An 18707-nucleotide genomic window follows, 5' to 3' on the forward strand; every position below is an offset into this window, starting at 1 on the left:
CTCTCTCTGCCCCTTGCTTTTTGATGTAATAGGAACCGACTCTCTCCCGCTGTCAGTGGGCATGGTTCCCGAATGGCCTCAGCAGGCCTTAATGTAAACAGATTAATAGATTACGCTGAAACCGCAAGTCTTGGCCCTTTCGCCATCTGACGGGCTGTCCCGCCTCTCTCTCTCTCTCTCTCTCTCTCTCTCTCTCTCTCCTTGCTCTGTTTCAGCTTCGGCAGAGCCGGTGGAGACCTCCCGCTGGACGGAAGAAGAGATGGAAGTTGCGAAGAAAGGTAAAAGCACCTTTTCTTTTTGAAGGAAGTGTTTTATTGAAGATTGGTCGTGTGTGTCTTGTACAATGCAAAGAGATTCTTCAGTGTTGTTAAACCTTTTTACGACAGCAAGGAACCCTTAAAAAAAAAAAAAGAAATCAGACCATTGATCCATTCAGATCAGTGTTGTTAGCACTGGCGGGCAGCAGCTCTCCAGGGTTTCAGGCTCAGGGCTCTCTCCCAGCCCTATCTAGAGATGCAGAGGGACCTGTAGATCCCTGGAACCTTCTCGTGAAAAGCCGGGTGCTCTGCCATTGGCCTGAGGCCCCTCCCGGCTTCAGATTCCAGAGTTTGTCATTTTCAAATAATTCCCTGAACCGGATGAAACAGACTAGAATAGAAAGATAGAGTAGGAAGGGACTCTGGGGATCATCTAGTCCAACCCCCTGCAATGCAGGAATATGAAGCTGTCCGTTAATGGGGATCAGACCTGCAATGGGACTGTCTCTGAAGATCTTCCTCCCCAAACAGTGTTTTGTTAGTCCTCTAAAACACCGAGGAGATTAGATTTCAGTTTTATGAAACTGGTTGCCTTGCAGCGGTAAAGGCCACTCTTGACATTACCTGGGCTGAAAACCTGTGTGCTGACACACCTTGGTAGCCTTGGGTGCATTGCCATTCTTAACCCTTCTTGCAAACCTTTGAGGCTTAAATCGGCAGATATTTTGAGTTGTATAAAGTGGGAACTCCCTTGTAATCAGCTACCAGAGGTGAGTTCTTGCCAGATATTTATATGTGGGTGAAGAGAAAGGTTTGGGTCCTGTGTGGGAAGGAGAATATGAAAAACGCGCCGGTCGAGTTGGAGAGAGGCAGTGTGGCGTAGTGGTTAGGGTGTCAGGCTAGATTCGAGTCCCCACCCCGCCGTGAAGCTCACCAGGTGCAGCTGCCACTTGCCTCTCGGCCGAAGCTCTACTTCACAGGGATGTTGTTAGGGGGAAATGGGGAGAGGAAAACCATGTGTCGTCCCTCAAGCTCTTTTATGCAGGAAAAGTGGGATATAACACAAACTAATAATACAAATCACCATTGTCGGTCCATAATAAAAACAAACACTTTAGGACACCTGCTCTTGCTGTTCGCTTGCTGGCACCTCCAGCTGAAAGGGCCCCAGGGAACATCTGAACGTGGCTCAGGGGCATTTGTATCTAGACAAGTGGGGACTTCAACAAAGTGTTGCAGTATAGCTCAGGTCCTGACATGGGGAGTGGAGAACCTCAAGCCCCCCACTGCCAGAGGCGGGGGATGAATTTGGTCCTCCATATCCCTCTACCTAATCCATGGGACTGTCCCCAACCCACAGCACCCCCTCTGAGTGCTCCTGCCTGGTGGCCACAGTGCGGCCATGAACCACAGTCACGCCTCTTTGCTTGTGAGAAGTATTTAGCAATGCCTATTTGCAGAAACTTTTGCATGGCTGGAATGGAGGTGGCTGCAGAACGGTAAGAGAGTCCCGCCCGTTGCCCCGCCCACCTTTTCCTCTGGCCACGCCCACCCCTAGCATGTGGCCCTCAGAACGTTGCCCACCTGGGGATGTGGACTTTGGTCTGCTCAGGGTTCCAGCCACACCTTCTCCAATCCTCTCTTCCCTATCTTCCAGATGATTCCTAGCGATTACTGAGCATCCTTGTGGTCCCTGTTGGACCGCTTTTTTAGGGGGTGGGGTTTGCCCCCTTTGGTTTGGCTTTGAAGATTTTTCATTTACTTTTTTTTTCTCCTTCTGCAAGCATCTTGTTCCCCCCCTGAATATGCTGACTTTCTGTTTCACCCCAGACCCTTTTTCTCTCTCCACTCCCATCAGCACGGAGACACCAGTTTTGTTATTTGCAGGATAACCCCAAAAGTTTTGGTTCTGTAGAAAGAGGATCAGATCCTGCCTGATGAGTCTTTTTCTATCATTTTCACATGGAAAGGTCTCTTAGCTCTGTTTCGCTCCCACCATATCTCTCTCTCTCTCTCTCTCTCTCTCTCTCTCTCTCTCTCTCTCTCTCTCTCCCTTTGCCACTCTATGTTTAATACCGGTTGGGGTATTGGGGGGGGGGGGGAGGTTTAGCAGCTTTACAGCCCAGGGAGAATTAGGTTATGTCAACCAGGGAGACTGCATGATCCAGTAGATAAGCTCTCGGCGCTGCGGGGTCAAGAGAGCTGAGTTTTCCCCCCTTTTATTCTTGGCGCTGACATGGAATGACCTTAAAAGAGTCGTGCTCTCCCCCTCCCCTTCTCTCCCCCCCCCCCCAGCCACCTCTGAGCATGTCAGTTTTGCTGTGTGGGAAAAGAGACTAATTCTCATCTTCAGAGGAGAGAATTTCCAGCCTCAGTTGTCCTCCTTGGTGGCTTGTCCAACGCTCTTGTCTTCCTGGAAGGAGTATGGGAATCGTGTGCCACCCGCTGTGGATTCATTCCCTCACCCTGATTCCTCAGCGGGATAATTAATCTAGCATTCAGAGCTTCCCATGGGGTCGTTAATTTTTTTTAAATGCACACGCCGCTTGGTTTTTGCCGCTGTATTAGAAATGGAACGCAGTTTACAGAGAGAAGAAAACGATAAACTTATTGGTAAAAGGTGATAAAAAAAAACAGCTCTGTAAAACATTCAGAAGGTAAAATAAGCTAAAAACAGATTCAAAAATACGCATGAAGATACTGCACACATTGGTAGGCTTGTCTAAACATAAACATTTTTAGCAGGCTCCGAAAAGAGTACGGCTGCCTGACATCAGTAGGCAAGGGGTTCCAGACTGCAGGTGCCGCCACGCTAAAAGATAGAATTTCTTCAAATGTGGAAAAGGGTATCGTGCGGCGCTTGTAACAGTGCCAGTTCTGCAGATCAGAGGTTTAGCAGCTGTGTGGCTTGTGTGGGGTCAGGCGATCTCATAGGTAAACTGGTCCCAAGTTGTTAAAGACTTAATCACCTAATAGTAACATCTTGAACTTGGCCTGGAAGCAGCTTGGCAATTGGCGCCGGTCTCTGAGCACAGGTGTTCCATGCTGAAAGATAGCTCAGTCGGTAGAGCCTCTCAGGATCTCAGGGTTGTGGGTTTGTGGTGTATAAAATAAAACCCCGCCAAACAGCATAGAATTTTTCAGGGTCCCCCAAACCTTTGGCAACATGTAATTTGTTTTTGTCCCCCCCCCTCCAGCTCACACTAAACTCATCATACTTTTATACCAAAGCAAATCACTCTGATATCTGCTTTCATGAATGGCAGTCTATGGCTACTTTAATTAAATAAAAATCTGAAAGGCTGGGAATGGCAGTTATTGCACTGGGATGGAAAGAAAAGGCTAAATGGGAAATGGAAAAATGGAATGATTATGTTTTTGAATACGTACAATCTTAAATATTTGCACAGATAGCGGCAGAGGATAGTTGGGAAAATAAATGCCAAAGAATTACAAATAAATGGGCATTTTACAGGAATTGGATAGAAAGGGGTGAAGCCAACCCAAACATACAAGCTCGAATGAACAGACTGTGTACATGGATAAAGATCTGAAGAAGGAAGGTCTGTCCAGAGGGGAGGGTGGGAGGGGAGGGGGAAGGACTGGGGGGGGGAGGGTATTTTGAATGGATCTAGTGATGTAAGCCTCTTCAGGAACCACATGTAATAATAAGTTTTAAAAAAAAATCTGAAAGGCTGCAGGTTTGTAGGTTGTGTTGCTGTTTTTTGAAGCAAAGAAGCCTTTGTATAGACCCTGAGAAAAAAAGCCCAGAGGTGTCTGGTAAATAAATCACATTCTCCTCTTTAACCAACCTCAGTGCTTCCGTCCTACCACCCCTCCAACGCAGTTTTGAAAGCCAGAGATTTTTGCAGTTATGGTTCCTTTATTTTTTAAAAAATACCAACAACTGTCTCTCTTCTGTTTCCGACAGGGTTAGTGGAACACGGGCGCAACTGGGCAGCCATTGCCAAGATGGTGGGAACGAAGAGCGAGGCCCAGTGCAAAAACTTCTACTTCAACTACAAGAGGAGACACAACCTCGACAGCCTCCTTCAGCAGTACAAGCAGAAAGTGAGCGGGGGGGGGGGCAGTGTCACAGAATCGCAGAGCTGTGAAGTTGGAAGGATCCCCAAGGGCCATCTAGTCCAACCCCCTGCAATGCAGGAATCACAGCTAGAGAATCTCCTGACACCCAACCTCTGCTTGGAAACCTCCACCGAAGGAGAGTCCACCCCCTTACGAGGGAGCCTGTTTTGCCGTCGAACAACTCTTACCCTCAGACAGTTCTTCCTGATGTTTAGTCAGAATCTCCATCCTTGCAGTCTGAAGCTGTCAGGTCAGGTCCTGCCCTCTGGAGCAGCAGAAAACAAGCTCGCTCCGTCCTCCACGCGGTAGCCATTGGTCAGCCTTGGGTCAAGCGCTGGGGCGGGGGCAAGGAGTGTGCAGGCAATAGCAGGGACGTTTTCCGTCTGGTTTGGAAAACCAGAGCCAGGTTCCAAGAGAGGGCCTTCCTCATCTTGAGTCAGAGCCATCGGTCCCTCTAGCTCAGTATTGTCCACACTGACTGGCAGCAGTTCTCCAGAGTTTCACACAGGGAGGGTCTCTCCCAGCCCTCTCCATGAGGTGCCAGGGATCGATACTGGGACATTCCACACGCAGAGCAGGGCTCGTGACAGAGAGCTGCAGCCCCTCCCCTCTTTTTAAATTTGTATTTTAATCTGTATTTTAAATTGATTGTTTTTATGTTTTTGCTGTGATTTTAATTAGTGTTAGCCGCCCTGAGCCCGGTTTTTGGCTGGGAAGGGCGGGGTATAAATAAAAGTTTATTATTATTATTTTATTATTAAAAGCAAAGTAGGGTTCTAGTCCTCATGTTCAAATGGGAACATAGGAAGCTGCCTTGCACTGTACTTGAAATAAATGAGAGCAACTAACTTAGCGCAATTAAGTTTCAGTAGCACTTGGTTGGATAGAACCCTTTATAATTTAGTTATGCTTTTTAAAAAAACAAAAAACAAAAAAACCCTAAGATATTGGCTGTACACCCCACCCAAAATGTAACTTGTGAAGAAGCCCTGGTGATGTAGTCAGGAGACTGTTCTGGGTTTGGTGCTGGGTTAAGGGGTTAAAACCATAGAGTTGGGAAGAACCATAGAGCTGGGAAGAATCTAGCCTAACCAATGAGCCCTCTGTGTGTGTGTGTGTGTGTGTGTGTGTGTCTGTGTGTCTGTGTGTCTGTGTGTCTGTCTGCACCCATATATATATATATTTGAGTAACCACCTTCCCCTTATTTTTCTGCCTGTTTTAGTCTTCTCGAAGGCCCCGCGAGGAGCGCGAAGTCTCACAGTCCGAAAGCGTGGCATCGACAGTCTCCGCGCAGGAGGACGAGGACATCGAAGCATCCAACGAGGAAGAGAACCCAGAAGACAGCGAAGGTGACTCTAAGCTTGGCCCTCAATAATCCCAGCTGGATTTGCAGGTTTCGATTCCCTTTCGATTGGGAAACAAGCTGAATGGGATTATGGGAGTTGTAGTCCATGAGCCTTGGGAGTGCCCATAGGCTCCTATCCCAGCGCTCTATGTTTCTGGACTCCCATCAACCCCCACTCCTGCTGCTGTTGTACTCCAACTCCCACTGGCCCCAGCCAGAGTGGCCAGTGGTGAGTCATGATGGGAGCTGTAGCCCAGCACTATGTGAAGAGGTCCAGGTTCCTCACCTCCTGAGTGCAAAAAGTAGAGAAGGCTGCAGGAGCCAAGACCAGAGCAGGACACTCCACAAACCAGGGTTGTTATTATTATTTATTTATGGAAATATTTGTATACCTCTGTACCTTTAAAAAAAAAATGAAAGCTGTTTACAAAAAAGTAGAACCTTATAATAAAGCCTAAAAACAGAGCTTAAAAACAGGCATCAATTAACCACTTTGGATGGATGTATTCTTAACCTGGACATTTGGCGAAATAGCAATTTTTTTAAAGCAGGCGTTTAAAAGTTGGCACAGAGGGTGCCTGCCGAATCTCTAGTAGCAGAGTGTTCCACAGGACGGGGCCGATGACGCTCAAGGCTCGGTTTCTTGTTCTTAAATGAGCCTCACCACCTGGGGGAATGACCAATGACACTCCTGCGGGTGATCTCGGTGATCGAGCTGGGATATTAGGGGGTCAGGCAGAGGGAGGACTGAGTTTTCATCACCTTGGGTAGGGTAGCTGTCGTGGTCTGGCTTGGTGCAGTTGCAAGAGCACAGAGTCAATTGACCATGTCCACCCCCCCCCAGTGCTTTCCCCCCAGGGGGTACTCAAGGGCACACAGGACCGGCACCACTTTCCCTTGTTGTTAAAAACTGTGGCACTTGCTATAACACCTTCATGTTGATTACCGGCACATATTTTTATAGGAAAAAAGCACTGACCCCACCCCACTGACCAGAGGCCTGAGGTCTGTGAGGCTCCAGTTCTCTCCTCTTGAGAGTGCGTTGCCCGGCGCCGCTAAGCGGTAATCGTCTGGCATCCCGTTAAAGCTCCTTAATTACCGTTCGGATGCTTACACCCGACCTAATGCCTTTGCAGGTGCTGAAAATAGCTCCGACACAGAGAGTGCGCCGTCTCCTTCGCCGGCGGAGGCTGCCAAGCCCATGGAGGAGGCCCCTCCCGAGAGCGTCTCTTCCGCTTCCAGGATGACCACCGCCGAGGCTGAGGAACAGGAGCCCCCCGTGAAAACAGCGCCCGGGGCCTCCCCTCCCTCGGCAGCCCAGAGCGCCAAGCCAGTAGCCGAGAGCGAGAGCCCCGAGCTGCAGGTGAAGGAAGAGGCGGGGGCCGAGGCGGAGGAATCCATGGAGGCCGAGAGCGGGAGCCAGCTTGCCGACACCAAGCCTGTCCTCCCCGCGCACCCCAAAGTGGAGCCTGTGGAGCCCGAAGCGAGGCTTCCGGAAGACGTCCAGGTGAAGACGGAGAGCGATGCCAAAGAGCGCGAAGAGGAGATGATGGCCAAGGAGAAGCCGGAGCCAGAAGGGATGGACTTTGGCTCGGCCCAGGAGGCTAGCGTCCAGAGGATGGAGCCCACCTCGGACAACGACTCGAGCGCCACTTGCAGCGCCGACGAGGACGTGGATGGGGAACCCGACAGGCAGAGGTAAAAAGCCTTCACTCAAAGCCTGGAGAGTTTTCACAAAGAATTGGTGTTATTGACTGTGGCCAGATGAGGAGTGGGCAGGAGCCGTTCTGGCCCGCTGTGTACCATTTGCTTTGCGGTCTTGTCCACCTAATTTGGATAGGCGAGCAACGCAGTATGTTCCCAATTTAGATCAGGGGTTGGCCTCCTCCGTCCTGTGTGCCAAGCCTGATCTGCCAGAGGTTCAGATTTGGCCTTGGCTTGGAAACCCCTGCCCCACACCTGACATCGTATGTGATGTCAGGTGTGGGGCAGGTGGAGGCACGCCTGGCAGCGCACAACCAAATGCACTCCCCATTGTGCTTTCAGAGGTATTGCTGAAGCCTCGGGTCTCTTAAAGCTCCACATAGCACTCTTTGCAAATCCTGCACGGTGCTTGGAAGACCCACCTTTGGGACTTCAAAGCATCCACTCACTTCACGGCATTGCAACACCGGGAGGCTGGCGGCTACATAGCCCCTCACACCTGTCAAATGTGACCGACATGCTTAGGATCTGAGAAGGATCCGTCTGGCCTGTGGAGCCTAAAAAGTTCCTCAACCCTGATGTAGAGACAAGGGTTTTTTTTAGACCAAGACTCTCCTTTTAGCCCCAAACTCCTTCAAATGAAGCTAAGGATCCCCATAATTTTGTGTATGTGTTTAAGCCAGGAGTACTCAATCTGCTTGGGCCCTGCGGGAAGGGGAGGGCTCGTTTGGAAATCTAGGAAGCTGTTGCAGGCACCACGAAATAGTGAGAGCCAGTGTGGTGTAGTGCTGGAGTGGGAGGACTTGAGAGACTGGGGTTCAAATTCCCACTGGGCTATGAAGCTCACTGGGTGACCTTGGGCCAGTCACTCTCAGAGGTTAGATGGCCACCTGTCAGGAATTTATTAGCTGCGATTCCTGCGTTGCAGGGGGTTGGACTAGATGTCCCTTGGGGTCCCTTCCAACTCTACAATTCCGAGATTCTAAGATGTAGAGGGACACGGCTTCTTCCCAGCCAAGCCATGTAGCAGGAGGGTGCTCCTTCCCCCCTTGCTAGCCCAGAAATTTGGCTTGTTAGCCCCACCCCACCCCCAATCATTCTCTGTTTCCTGCCCCTAAAACACGGAATCCAATCTGGCCAGGGCTGAAGAGAGGAGCGACCCTTCCCTCTTCCAGCTTCGCCACCTGCACATATCTCTGTGATCTCCCCTGCACAGAATTCCTTAGCTGCCCATTTCAGCCAGGTGAGTTGCATGGCTGGGCTGAAAAAAAGCAACCCCGTTGCTCCTAACACTCAAGTCTTTTCTGCTGCCGAGAGTGCGCAGACTGTGTGCTGTCCGGGGAGCCATCTCCAGTTGTTTCCTTCCGCCTTCCTCTCCGGGGTTTCGGTGCCGTCTGCGATACACCCAGCCCCTCTCGGTGTAATGGAAAGTTTCCTCTCTCCCGCTCAGGGTTGGCTTGGAAGCCATCCATGGAACAGTCTTAGTTGGGCTTGCCCTGGAGAGGGTGTTAAATGTCAAAGCTATTGAGTTGCTCTGTTTCCATTTTTTTTTCCTTACCAAGAGTATTGCAGAGAACCTTCCCTTCTAGCCAGTGGAGGGGTCGGGGGAAGAATCTCTGCTGTTGGTCCATAAAAGTCACAGACCAGCCTGCGGCAATCAGCTGCCCAGAAGACATTTCCCTTTTTCTTTGTAGTTAGGGTTGCCACCCCAAAAGTTGTTGAACTTTTTTTATTTTTATTTTTTACAAAAAACACCAAAACGGCGTCTTTTGGAAATTCCCCCCAGACGTCAGTTCCAGGAAAATCTGGATGTATGGCAGTCCTGTTTTTAGTAATAATATTGCATAATTAATGGTACACCATTTTTATCTTACTGTTCCTCCAAGGAGCTCAAGGCGGCATACATAGTTTTCTTCCTCCCCGTTTAATCCTCACAGCAAACCCTTTTAGGCTGAGAGTGACCACAAGGTCACCCAGTGAGCTTCATGGCTGAGTGAGGAGTGTTGCTTAGAGTCCAACACTCTTACCATTATGCTATGCTGGACGTCTATGGGTCATTGGTTTCCCCCCTTCTTTTTCTTTCCTCAGTGAATTCTGTCTTTAAAAAAAACCCCAAATCATTGGTTTCATAATTTATAGCAAAACCAATAATTGCAACACAACAAATACAGCATTTCAGAAACAATTACAGGTGAAACTCGAAAAATTAGAATATCGTGGGAAAGTCCATTTATGTAAGCAATCGTTTTCATTAGCTACTGGAGTTTAATATACGAGATAGGCTCATGACATGCAAAGCTTGTTATAATGGTGGTGATTATGGCGTACAGCTGATGAGAACCCCAAAGTTGAAATTGTTAATTTGGGGTTCTCATCAGCTGTACGTCATAATCATCACAATTATAACAAATAAAGGCTTGACATATCTCACTTTGCATGTCATGAGTCTGTCTCGTATATCAGTTTCACCTTTTAAGTTGAATTACTGAAAGAAATGAACCTTTCCACGATACTCTAATTTTTCGAGTTTCACCTGTAGGTACGTCAGTCAATTGAAGACTCTGCCTTATGTAATTATCTGCATTTGCCTTTTTCACTCTTTTCGGTTATATTTGGTTTAAACAAGTCCTGCCCTAAACAGATCAAGCCGTTCAAATTTCCAAATAAGAGTGTACTGAGTTGGTGATTGTCAGGGATTTGCCTTCTCCTCGCGAGGAGAGCCCGGGCGGGAGTACTCCTCGCGGGGAAAGTGATCCTGCTAGTGGGAAGGATCAGGATAGGGAACCTCCTCAAGAGGAGGTCTTGCTCAGGTACAGGGAGCCCCAGCCACTGCTGTCATCTGACTCCTCTCAGAGCCCATCTCCAGAGCTCTCTCCCGCGGAAGAGGAGGAGGAGCCGAGGGTCAGGGATGCTGGGCAGAGACCCAGCAAACGCCAGCCAGAGATGATCAGAGGGGGAGTTGCAGCTTCTGGCGCCAGCACAGCATCGGGGGGTCAGGGGACACAGAAGACGTTGTTTCAGGGTGCCAAGGCTTTGGTGCTGGGCGGGAAACAGGAGAGGGCCACTTCCGGATTCTGCAAGTGACTGAGCGGTCATGTTTTTAGCTAGCTCTGCACTGTAAATAGCTATGCACAATAAAGTAGTCTTTAGTGTAAGAGGACTCTGTCGTTACTCATGAGCAACACCGTAGTGTACCCTGACAGTGATGCTCTACCATTATCCTTTATCTTCCTATATAATATTTGTGTAAGGGAGAAAAAATTGTCATGCTGCAGTTCACGTGCATGCCAGCTGGCGGGGTTGGTGAGCAACGTAAGCAGGGGCAGCAACAGCCCCAAGTGTTAACATTTAAGTAGTGCAGTTACTCCAGGATAAACTTAATCCGCTTTCTTACTTCCCTTTGCTGTTCTCAGTTTTATGTGTTATTTTTTCTGCACATGCAATAGTCCCACACCCACACACCCGGCCGTGTGTTCTGATACAATTTCCCTCCCCATCCAGAATGTTTACGATGGACTCGAAGCCTTCCCTGTTGAATCCCACCGGGCCCCTCCTTGTGTCGTCCGCGATAAAACAAGTGCCGATGGACTTGCAGCAGCTTCAGCACCGGGCGGCTGTGATACCACCCATGGTACGTTCCGTTCCGCATGGCGCTAGGGATCCCCTTGGCCAGGAAGGCCCCTAGCTCAGCAGAGGGGCACCCATCATTCCTGGCAACGTGGGCAGTGGTTAGGGTCGAAGGGAGCTTGGGAGTGCAGCAGCGCCTGGACCTTAGGAAGGCTTCTGATCAAAGCAGTCCCACATTAGATGCTTTGCCAGGCAGAGGGGAGCGGGTGGCGCTGTGGTCTAAACCACTGAGCCTCTTGGGCTTGCTGATCAGAAGGTCAATGGTTTGAATCCCCGCAACGGAGTGAGCTCCCGTTGCTCTGTCCCAGCTCCTGCCAACCTAGTAGTTCGAAAGCACACCAGTGCGAGTAGATAAATAGGTACCGCTGTGGCAGGAAGGTAAATGGCTTTTCCGTACGCTCTGGTTTCCATCATGGTGTTCCGTTGTGCTAGGAGTGGTTTAGTCCTGCTGGCCACATGACCCGGAAAGCTGTCTGTGGACAAACGCCGTCTCCCTCGGCCTGAAGCAAGATGAGCGCTGCAACCCCATAGTCGCCTTTGACTGGACTCAGCCGTCCAGGGGTCCTTTACCTTTTTGCATTGCCGGGCAATTTGGGCTCAAAAATCCGGGCTGAAATTTTGTAAGGATCTGTGCCTGCAAGCTCTCCTTTTGATGAATACATGGCTTCCGATTGCCTCTGTGCAGATGTCCTCCAAGTTGAATCCTGACAAGGCAGAAGTACTGTTTCTGGCGGGCAGGGAGCGGGCAGGTGTGGGGGACTCCCTGGTCCTGAATGGGGTAACTAAAGGACCATGTGCGCTGCCTGGGATTCATTTTGGACTCTCAGCTGTCCGTAGAAGCGCAGGTTAATTCTGTGTCCAGGGCAGCTGTCTACCAGCTCCACCTGTTACGCCGGCTGAGACCCTCCCTGCCTGCAGACTGTCTCACCAGAGTGGTGCATGCTCTGGTTATCTCCTGCTTGGACTACTGCAATGTGCTCTATGTGGAGCTACCTTTGAAGGTGACCCAGAAACTACAACTAATCCAGAATGCAGCAGCAAGACTGGTCACTGCAAGTGTTGCCACCTGGACCATATAACACCAGTCCTAAAGGATCCACACTGGCTCCCAGTACGTTTCCAAGCACAATTCAAAGTGTTGGTGCTGATCCTTAAAGCCCTAAAAGGCTTCGGCCCAGTATACCTGAAGGAGCGTCTCCACCCCCATCATTCAGCCCGGGCACTGAGGTCCAGCTCCAAGGAGGGCTTTCTGGCGGTTCCCTCCCTGCAAGAAGTGAGGTTATAGGGAACCAGGCAGAGGGCCTTCTCGGTAGTGGCACCCACCCTGTGGAACACCCTCCCGTCAGTTATCAAAGAGATAAATATTTTACTTTTAGAAGACATCTGAAGGCAGCCTTGCACTGGAAAGTTCTTAACGGTTGTTCTTTATGTTTTGTTGGGGGCCGCCCAGAGTGGCTGGGGCAACCCAGTCAGGTGTGCGGCATATGAATAATATAATAATATTATTAAGCTGCTGAAAGCTCTCCTTACAATGAATAAGTGGCTTCCGACTGGCTCCGCACGGATTTCCTCCCAAATCTGCTCTGAGCCTTTTTTCCCCTTTCCTTTTTTACAATCAAGTGTCGTGTAAATTTCATGAAATGAGCCGAGTCTGTTTCCTTCCCCCTCCTGCTTCCCTGCAGGTCTCTTCTACTCTGCAGGGGCTCCCCATGAGTGGCTACACCCTCTTCCAGCAGCACATCAAGGCCATGCACAAATCCACCATGCTGGAAGAGCGGCAGCGGCAGGAGAGCATGGAGGTGGATTGCCGGAGGCCAGGCAGCCCCTGCGGCCCGTCCAAGAGCCCAAACGTCGAATGGGACGGTAGGTGGGCGCACCGGTGGCGGGGTTGGAACCCGCAACCCTTCCACCCTTGTCTCGTCTCCTGCACCCTTCCCCAGCCTTCCACCCTCCAGAGCTTGCTGAGCTGCGGTGACCGTCCGCCCTGGCCTATACAGCTTCCCAGGGTGTGCTTTCTCAGCGCTGCCTAGAGATTTCTTGGGTCGGACTCCAGGAGAGCTACAGCCCTTTCCCGAAAAACAAAACAAGGTTCTAGTCCTCATGATTCTGATTTCATTAGGAAGCTGCCTGGTACAGAGTCAGACCAATGGGCTGCCTAGCTCAGTGTTGCCTACCCTGACTGGCAGAGGCTGTCCAGGGTTTCAGACCAGGTGGGACATTCCTAGCCCTCCCTGGAGATGGGGATCAAACCTGGGACTTTCTGTGTGCAAAGCAGATGTTCTACCACTGAGCTGCAGTCTTTCCCTGTAAAAGTTTAGTACGCTTGTACTTTGGTTCTTGAATGTCTTGGTACTTGATGTTTTGGCTCCCGAATGCCGCAAACTTGGAAGTGAGTGTTCCGGTTTCCGAACGTTTTTTGGAAGCCGAATGTCCGACACGGTTTCCATGGCTTCCGATTGAGTGCAGGAAGCTCCTGCAGCCAATCGGAAGGTGTGCCTTGGTTTTCGAACCATTTGGGAGTCAAACGGACTCCCAGAACGGATTAAGTCTGACAACCAAGGTACCACTGTGTTGTGAGATAGTGGGGTAGCCCCCTGTCCTTTCTTTTCACATTTTCCACAATTTGTACAGATCTGTGATGTAGCTCAATGATAGAGCCTTGCATGCTCAGGGTCCCAGGTTCCATCACCCCACACTTCTCCCTATGGGACTGAAAATGCCCCTTCCCTGAAACCCAGTCAGTGTAGACCAGTTCCCCCGTTTGCCCTACCCTATAAAAAGCATTATTCAGAATAGGGTTTGCGTGGCCCACTGAGGAAGATAAAATTCTATAAACAGTAGCAATTATTTGCATAGTTATTCCAAATCCAATTAAAGCTATTTAGTTTAATCAGTTGGACAAAATGATCTAGAGATACCGGCTTTTCAAAGCCTGATAGTCGTATACACTTCCGGCCACCCCCCGGCCACCCCCTTGCCACTTAGCAACCCCCCATCACAATCCCACCGCCCCCCCCCCCCCCCCCGTCTGAAATTCTGGAGAACCACTGCCACTCAGCAGAGATGACACTGAGCTCGCTGGACCAATCATCCGGCTCCATTTAAGGCAGCTTCCTAGGTCACCGTTAACGAATCCCAGTCGTGCCGGCCCTGCCCTCACCGATTGGAAGAGCTGTGGATCCCTGGTTGTTGTTTGTTTGTTAAATTTGTATAATGCCCTTTACGGATCTCAGGGTGGTTCAAAACATAAGTTTACAATACAAAAAAGGACATTAAAAAATAAGAACCAAAGCAAACCAAAATTCCTCCTCCTAACATTGGATGTCAATCAGCCCAAGGCCTGGTTAATAATAATAATAATAATAATAATAATAATATACTTATTACTTATATGCAGTGCTTTTTTCCTTAAGAAATGTTTAGGGGTACTCTCATTTTCCTACTCATATTGAAATACGGCCCCTCAATGAGGCCAAACTTAAATTTACAAAATGTTTAGGGGTATGCGTACCCCCAGAAAAAAGCACTGCTTATATCCCAGCTGCTCTGGGCGGCATACAGCATATATAAAATATAGTAAAATATTAAACATTAAGAACTTCCCAATACAGGGTTGGAGAGGAACGTTTTTGCCTGGTGCCTGAAGGTGCATAATGAAGGCACCAGTTGAATCTCCCTGGGGAGAGCATTCTGCAAACGGGGAGCCACCACAGAAAAGGCCCCGTTCTCGTGTTGCCACCCTCCGGACCTTTCGTGGCTCCGTTGGGTGACACCCCCTGATGCTTGGAATAAAAACGGAGGGGGCCTCTATGTTTGCCTGCAGTCCCAAGCCTGACTTGTGCTGCTTTCCTTTCCGCAGGGAAGTCCGTTGCCTACATGCCTTACGCCGACGTCAAGCGAGCCATGGAGCAGGAGGCCCAGATGCAGAGCGCGGTGGTGAGGTCGGCCTCGCCTTACCGCCTGTCTCCGAGGGAGGTCAGCAAGGTCTCCCCGCAGCCTGACATGAACGCCGCTCGCTACAGCGTCCCCCCAGGTATTTTTGGCACAGCCAACTGTGCTCCCCCATTTGCTAGCTGGGAGGATTGAAGTAGGTAGGGGCGGGTTTGGTGATGATTGGGTCCTTGGAGCCTGGTTTTTTTTTAAATTAAAAATTATCATCATCATCGTACCCCAAAGAATGAATAAAACAGTGAAATTACCAGTAAATAATAGAATCCTAGAGTTGGGAAGGGACCCTAAGGATCATCTAGTTCACCACACTGTGAGCTAACCAGTTAAAAACAACCATTTGGAGGGTTATTGGGCAGGAGTTATTGGGTTGTTGTTTTTATTCTGCTTATGTATTTTGTGGTTTTATATTTTGATTTTATTCTGTGAACCACCCTGAGACCTCCAGGTATAGGGTGGTATATAAATTCAAATAATAATAATAATAATAATAATAATAATAATAATAATAATAATAATAATAATAATAATAATAATTTAAAACACCCCCAAAAATAATTAAAATCAGCTCTTAGCTAAAAACCAGTTTCATGCATATGTAAGCATTCTATGTATCTGGGCTGGACTGCTGAAACAAAAATGTTTTTAGTAGGCTTCAGAAAGAATGCCTGCCAGCCTGATGTCAGTAGGCAGAGAATTTGGAGGGCAAGTGCTTCTACGCTAAAAGATGGATTTCTTGTTTTTTGTTGCATTCACCCGAATATTTAGGATCCATGCTTTTGTGACACGTCTCAAGGCAGCTTGCAAAATAAAATGCCGTAAAACCAGTTGATAAATATCTGTGAAACATCATTTAAAACATGGATAAGATTGCAAGAGATACTCATTGGGGACAGGGAAGCAGGAAGGACCACATGCTTTGAATGCTTTGAATGCAGAAGGTCCCGGGTTCAGTTCCTGGCATCTCCAGGTAGAACTGGGGGAGACCCCTACCTGAAACCCTAGAGAGCTGCTGCCAGTCAGTGTAGTAGGCAATCCTGAGCTGAGGGCTTGACTCTGTATAAGGCAGTGTCCCGTGATCCTGCCAACGCTCATAGGGGTTAAGCCCCATTCAGTTTAGCGAGAATTTCCTTTCGCTAAATGAGCATAGCATTCGGCTTTGAATTTAGTTTTTGAATGCACAATTTCACTTCCTGCGATTCGGGTTTTCAGATGAATCACAGGCAATCTCGAAGCTTAAAAATGACAAATTGAAAGCAGTTACAGGTAGGTAGCCGTGTTGGTCTGCCATAGTCAAAACAAAATAAAATAAAAAATTCCTTCCAGGAGCACCTTAGAGACCAACTAAGTTTGTTCTTGGTATGAGCTTTTGTGTGCATGCACACTAGAAGTGTGCATGCACACGAAAGCTCATACCAAGAACAAACTTTTATATATATATATATAAGTTTTATTATTTTATACTATACTACTACAAAAAAAATAAAACATACATTCATATACATTGTCCAATTTTGGCTAACATAGCCATGACTTCCCTCAGACCTTCCACATGGCTTTCTAAATTGTATCTTAGTATTATACTTCTTTAATCTACCATTGCTTATATTATCATTTGTTTTCATTTGTAGAAATCTGCTTTAAATTTAATAAAAAATTCCTTCCAGTAGCACCTTAGAGACCAACTAAGTTTGTTCTTGATAATGATAACATACCAAGAACAAACTTAGTTGGTCTCTAAGGTGCTACTGGAAGGAATTTTTTATTAAATTTAAAGCAGATTTCTACAAATGAAAACTTGTGACGTCGAAGCTTTTTGATTATGGCTAGGAGCTTGGAAAGCGTACGTCATCATTCATTTCTGATGTTTGTTAGTTTTCTTTGAAAATGATGCAGAACACACTGCCCAGATTATTCACCCTGTTGTTTACGGAGGCCTTTCCCTTCTCTCTCCCTCCCCTCTTTCCAAGTTCTCCAACCTGCTCCTCATCAAGTCATTAGCAACCTACCGGAAGGGGTCCGGCCCCCAACCACACGGCCAACCAGGCCGCCGCCCCCCCTGATCCCGTCCTCCAAAACAGTGGTGCCATCGGAGAAGCCTTCCTTCATCATGGGAGGGTCCATCTCGCAAGTAAGGCCGGGGGGGGGGCGCGACATTGTATTAAAGGGACTCATTTTAGTAACACACCATGTTGGGGAGATGGCTAGCCTTACCCTGGGGGCTTAAATGGGGATATGCAAGAAGCAACAAGGGAGGTCTGTTGCGACCCTCGCTTAACGTTTCTTCTGATGGCTGCCAAACGATTGCCAAGTGGGTCCTCTGCAGCAAAATGTTGCAGTGCGAAGTTGCTCAACTTTGCCTGATTCCAGTCGTCCACTCCTCAGACTCCATGATCAGCATCTGAGGCCCTTCTCTATCTGCCCTCTGCAAGAGATACTCGGAGAACAGTCCTTTTCTGTTGTGTTGTGCAAAAACATTGAGAAGGTGCCAGGATGCAGAAGCCTTCTGTGTATGCGTGAATGATTTTGCACAAGCATACATGCAGCTATTCCTTGGCAGGGCAGGATGCGGCTGGTCAGTGTTGCTGCTCCTGTTGTATTTATTTATACCGTATTTTCCGGTGTATAAGACGACCGGGCGTATAAGACGACCCCCAACTTTCCCAGTTAAAATACAGAGTTTGAGATATACTCGACCGCAGATTCTCCACCCGGCGTATAAGACGGCCCCCGACTTTTGAGAAGATTTTCCTGGATTAAAAAGTAGTCTTATACGCCAGAATATACAGTAATTTTGCTTTTTTTTCTCAGACCAGGGCTCGAGGCGGGTGACGTAAATCAAAACAAGACGGGGGGGAAATGCAAAAAGCTAAAAACATGAAAAGGATCGCAGTTAAAATGCAACAGAGCTCTAACAAAATTAAAGCAATGTAAAAACACGTCTGCTAAAAGGCAGATACGTTAAAACAGCACAGCACTATTAAAAACCCTTTCCATTAAAAACAGCCAGTCCCCCCAAAGCCTTCTGTTATAATGCAATGATGGAGCCAGCCTGGCTTGTCTGCGGAGGGAGTTCTAGAATCTTAGAGGAGCCACCAAGAATGTTCAGTTCCGCTCTTGTTTCTGAATACCAACCAGCAGCGGGACCCACTGGCTTCGAATTGAATTAACACCACATTTTCGCTTTCCTCCCCTTCCGACTTCCAGGGAACACCGGGCACTTACTTAACGTCCCACAGCCAGACGTCTTACAGTCAAGAACCGGCTAAGCCCTCTGTGGGATCGATTTCTCTAGGGCTGCCGAGACAACAGGAATCTGCCAAACCAGGTAAGTGGTGCTGGGGGTGGGATCTAGTTTCTGCTCCACTCTCTGGTGTGAAGGGGGAGGGGAGGGAACCCAGTGTTTTCTTGTGAATGGTTCCCATTCATAATTACCTGGCTGTCGTCTGCATGTTCTGAGAATGGTCCCCGTGTGGCCAGCCGTGAGTCAAAAGCGAAACCTGTCTTTAGAACATATGAACAGGGGAGCAGCCCTGCAGGATCAGGACACCTACAGTCAGCACTCTGTTCCACGCTATGCTCTGCTTCCAGAGCTGGAGGCACTGATGCTTCTGAATGCCAGTTGCTCCATCTAAATTAATGCAGATTTTCATGTAATAATCCAGAAAGGAACGGAACAATAACCCAACAAATTGATGACAATAACTGTTAATGGTTATTTTTTATGATTTGCAGTTTT

The 18707-nt window shown here is 48.5% G+C and overlaps 1 protein-coding gene across 5 annotated transcripts in view; it reads left to right on the plus strand.

Moving 5' to 3' along the window:
• The window catches only part of NCOR1 (nuclear receptor corepressor 1), a 101104-nt gene that overhangs the window by 50521 nt on the left and 31876 nt on the right, over positions 1–18707 (plus strand). For all 5 annotated transcript variants that reach the window (XM_033172276.1, XM_033172280.1, XM_033172277.1 and 2 more), the window contains exons 18-26: positions 216–278; positions 4189–4328; positions 5567–5693; positions 6826–7387; positions 10895–11024; positions 12703–12883; positions 14880–15053; positions 16939–17099; positions 18176–18296. In XM_033172276.1, the coding sequence (XP_033028167.1) occupies positions 216–278; positions 4189–4328; positions 5567–5693; positions 6826–7387; positions 10895–11024; positions 12703–12883; positions 14880–15053; positions 16939–17099; positions 18176–18296 (1659 nt within the window). The remainder of the gene's footprint in view (positions 1–215; positions 279–4188; positions 4329–5566; positions 5694–6825; positions 7388–10894; positions 11025–12702; positions 12884–14879; positions 15054–16938; positions 17100–18175; positions 18297–18707) is intronic.

This window comes from Lacerta agilis, chromosome 15 (genome assembly GCF_009819535.1).
Source record: "Lacerta agilis isolate rLacAgi1 chromosome 15, rLacAgi1.pri, whole genome shotgun sequence".
NCBI classification, from domain to species: Eukaryota; Metazoa; Chordata; class Lepidosauria; order Squamata; family Lacertidae; genus Lacerta; species Lacerta agilis.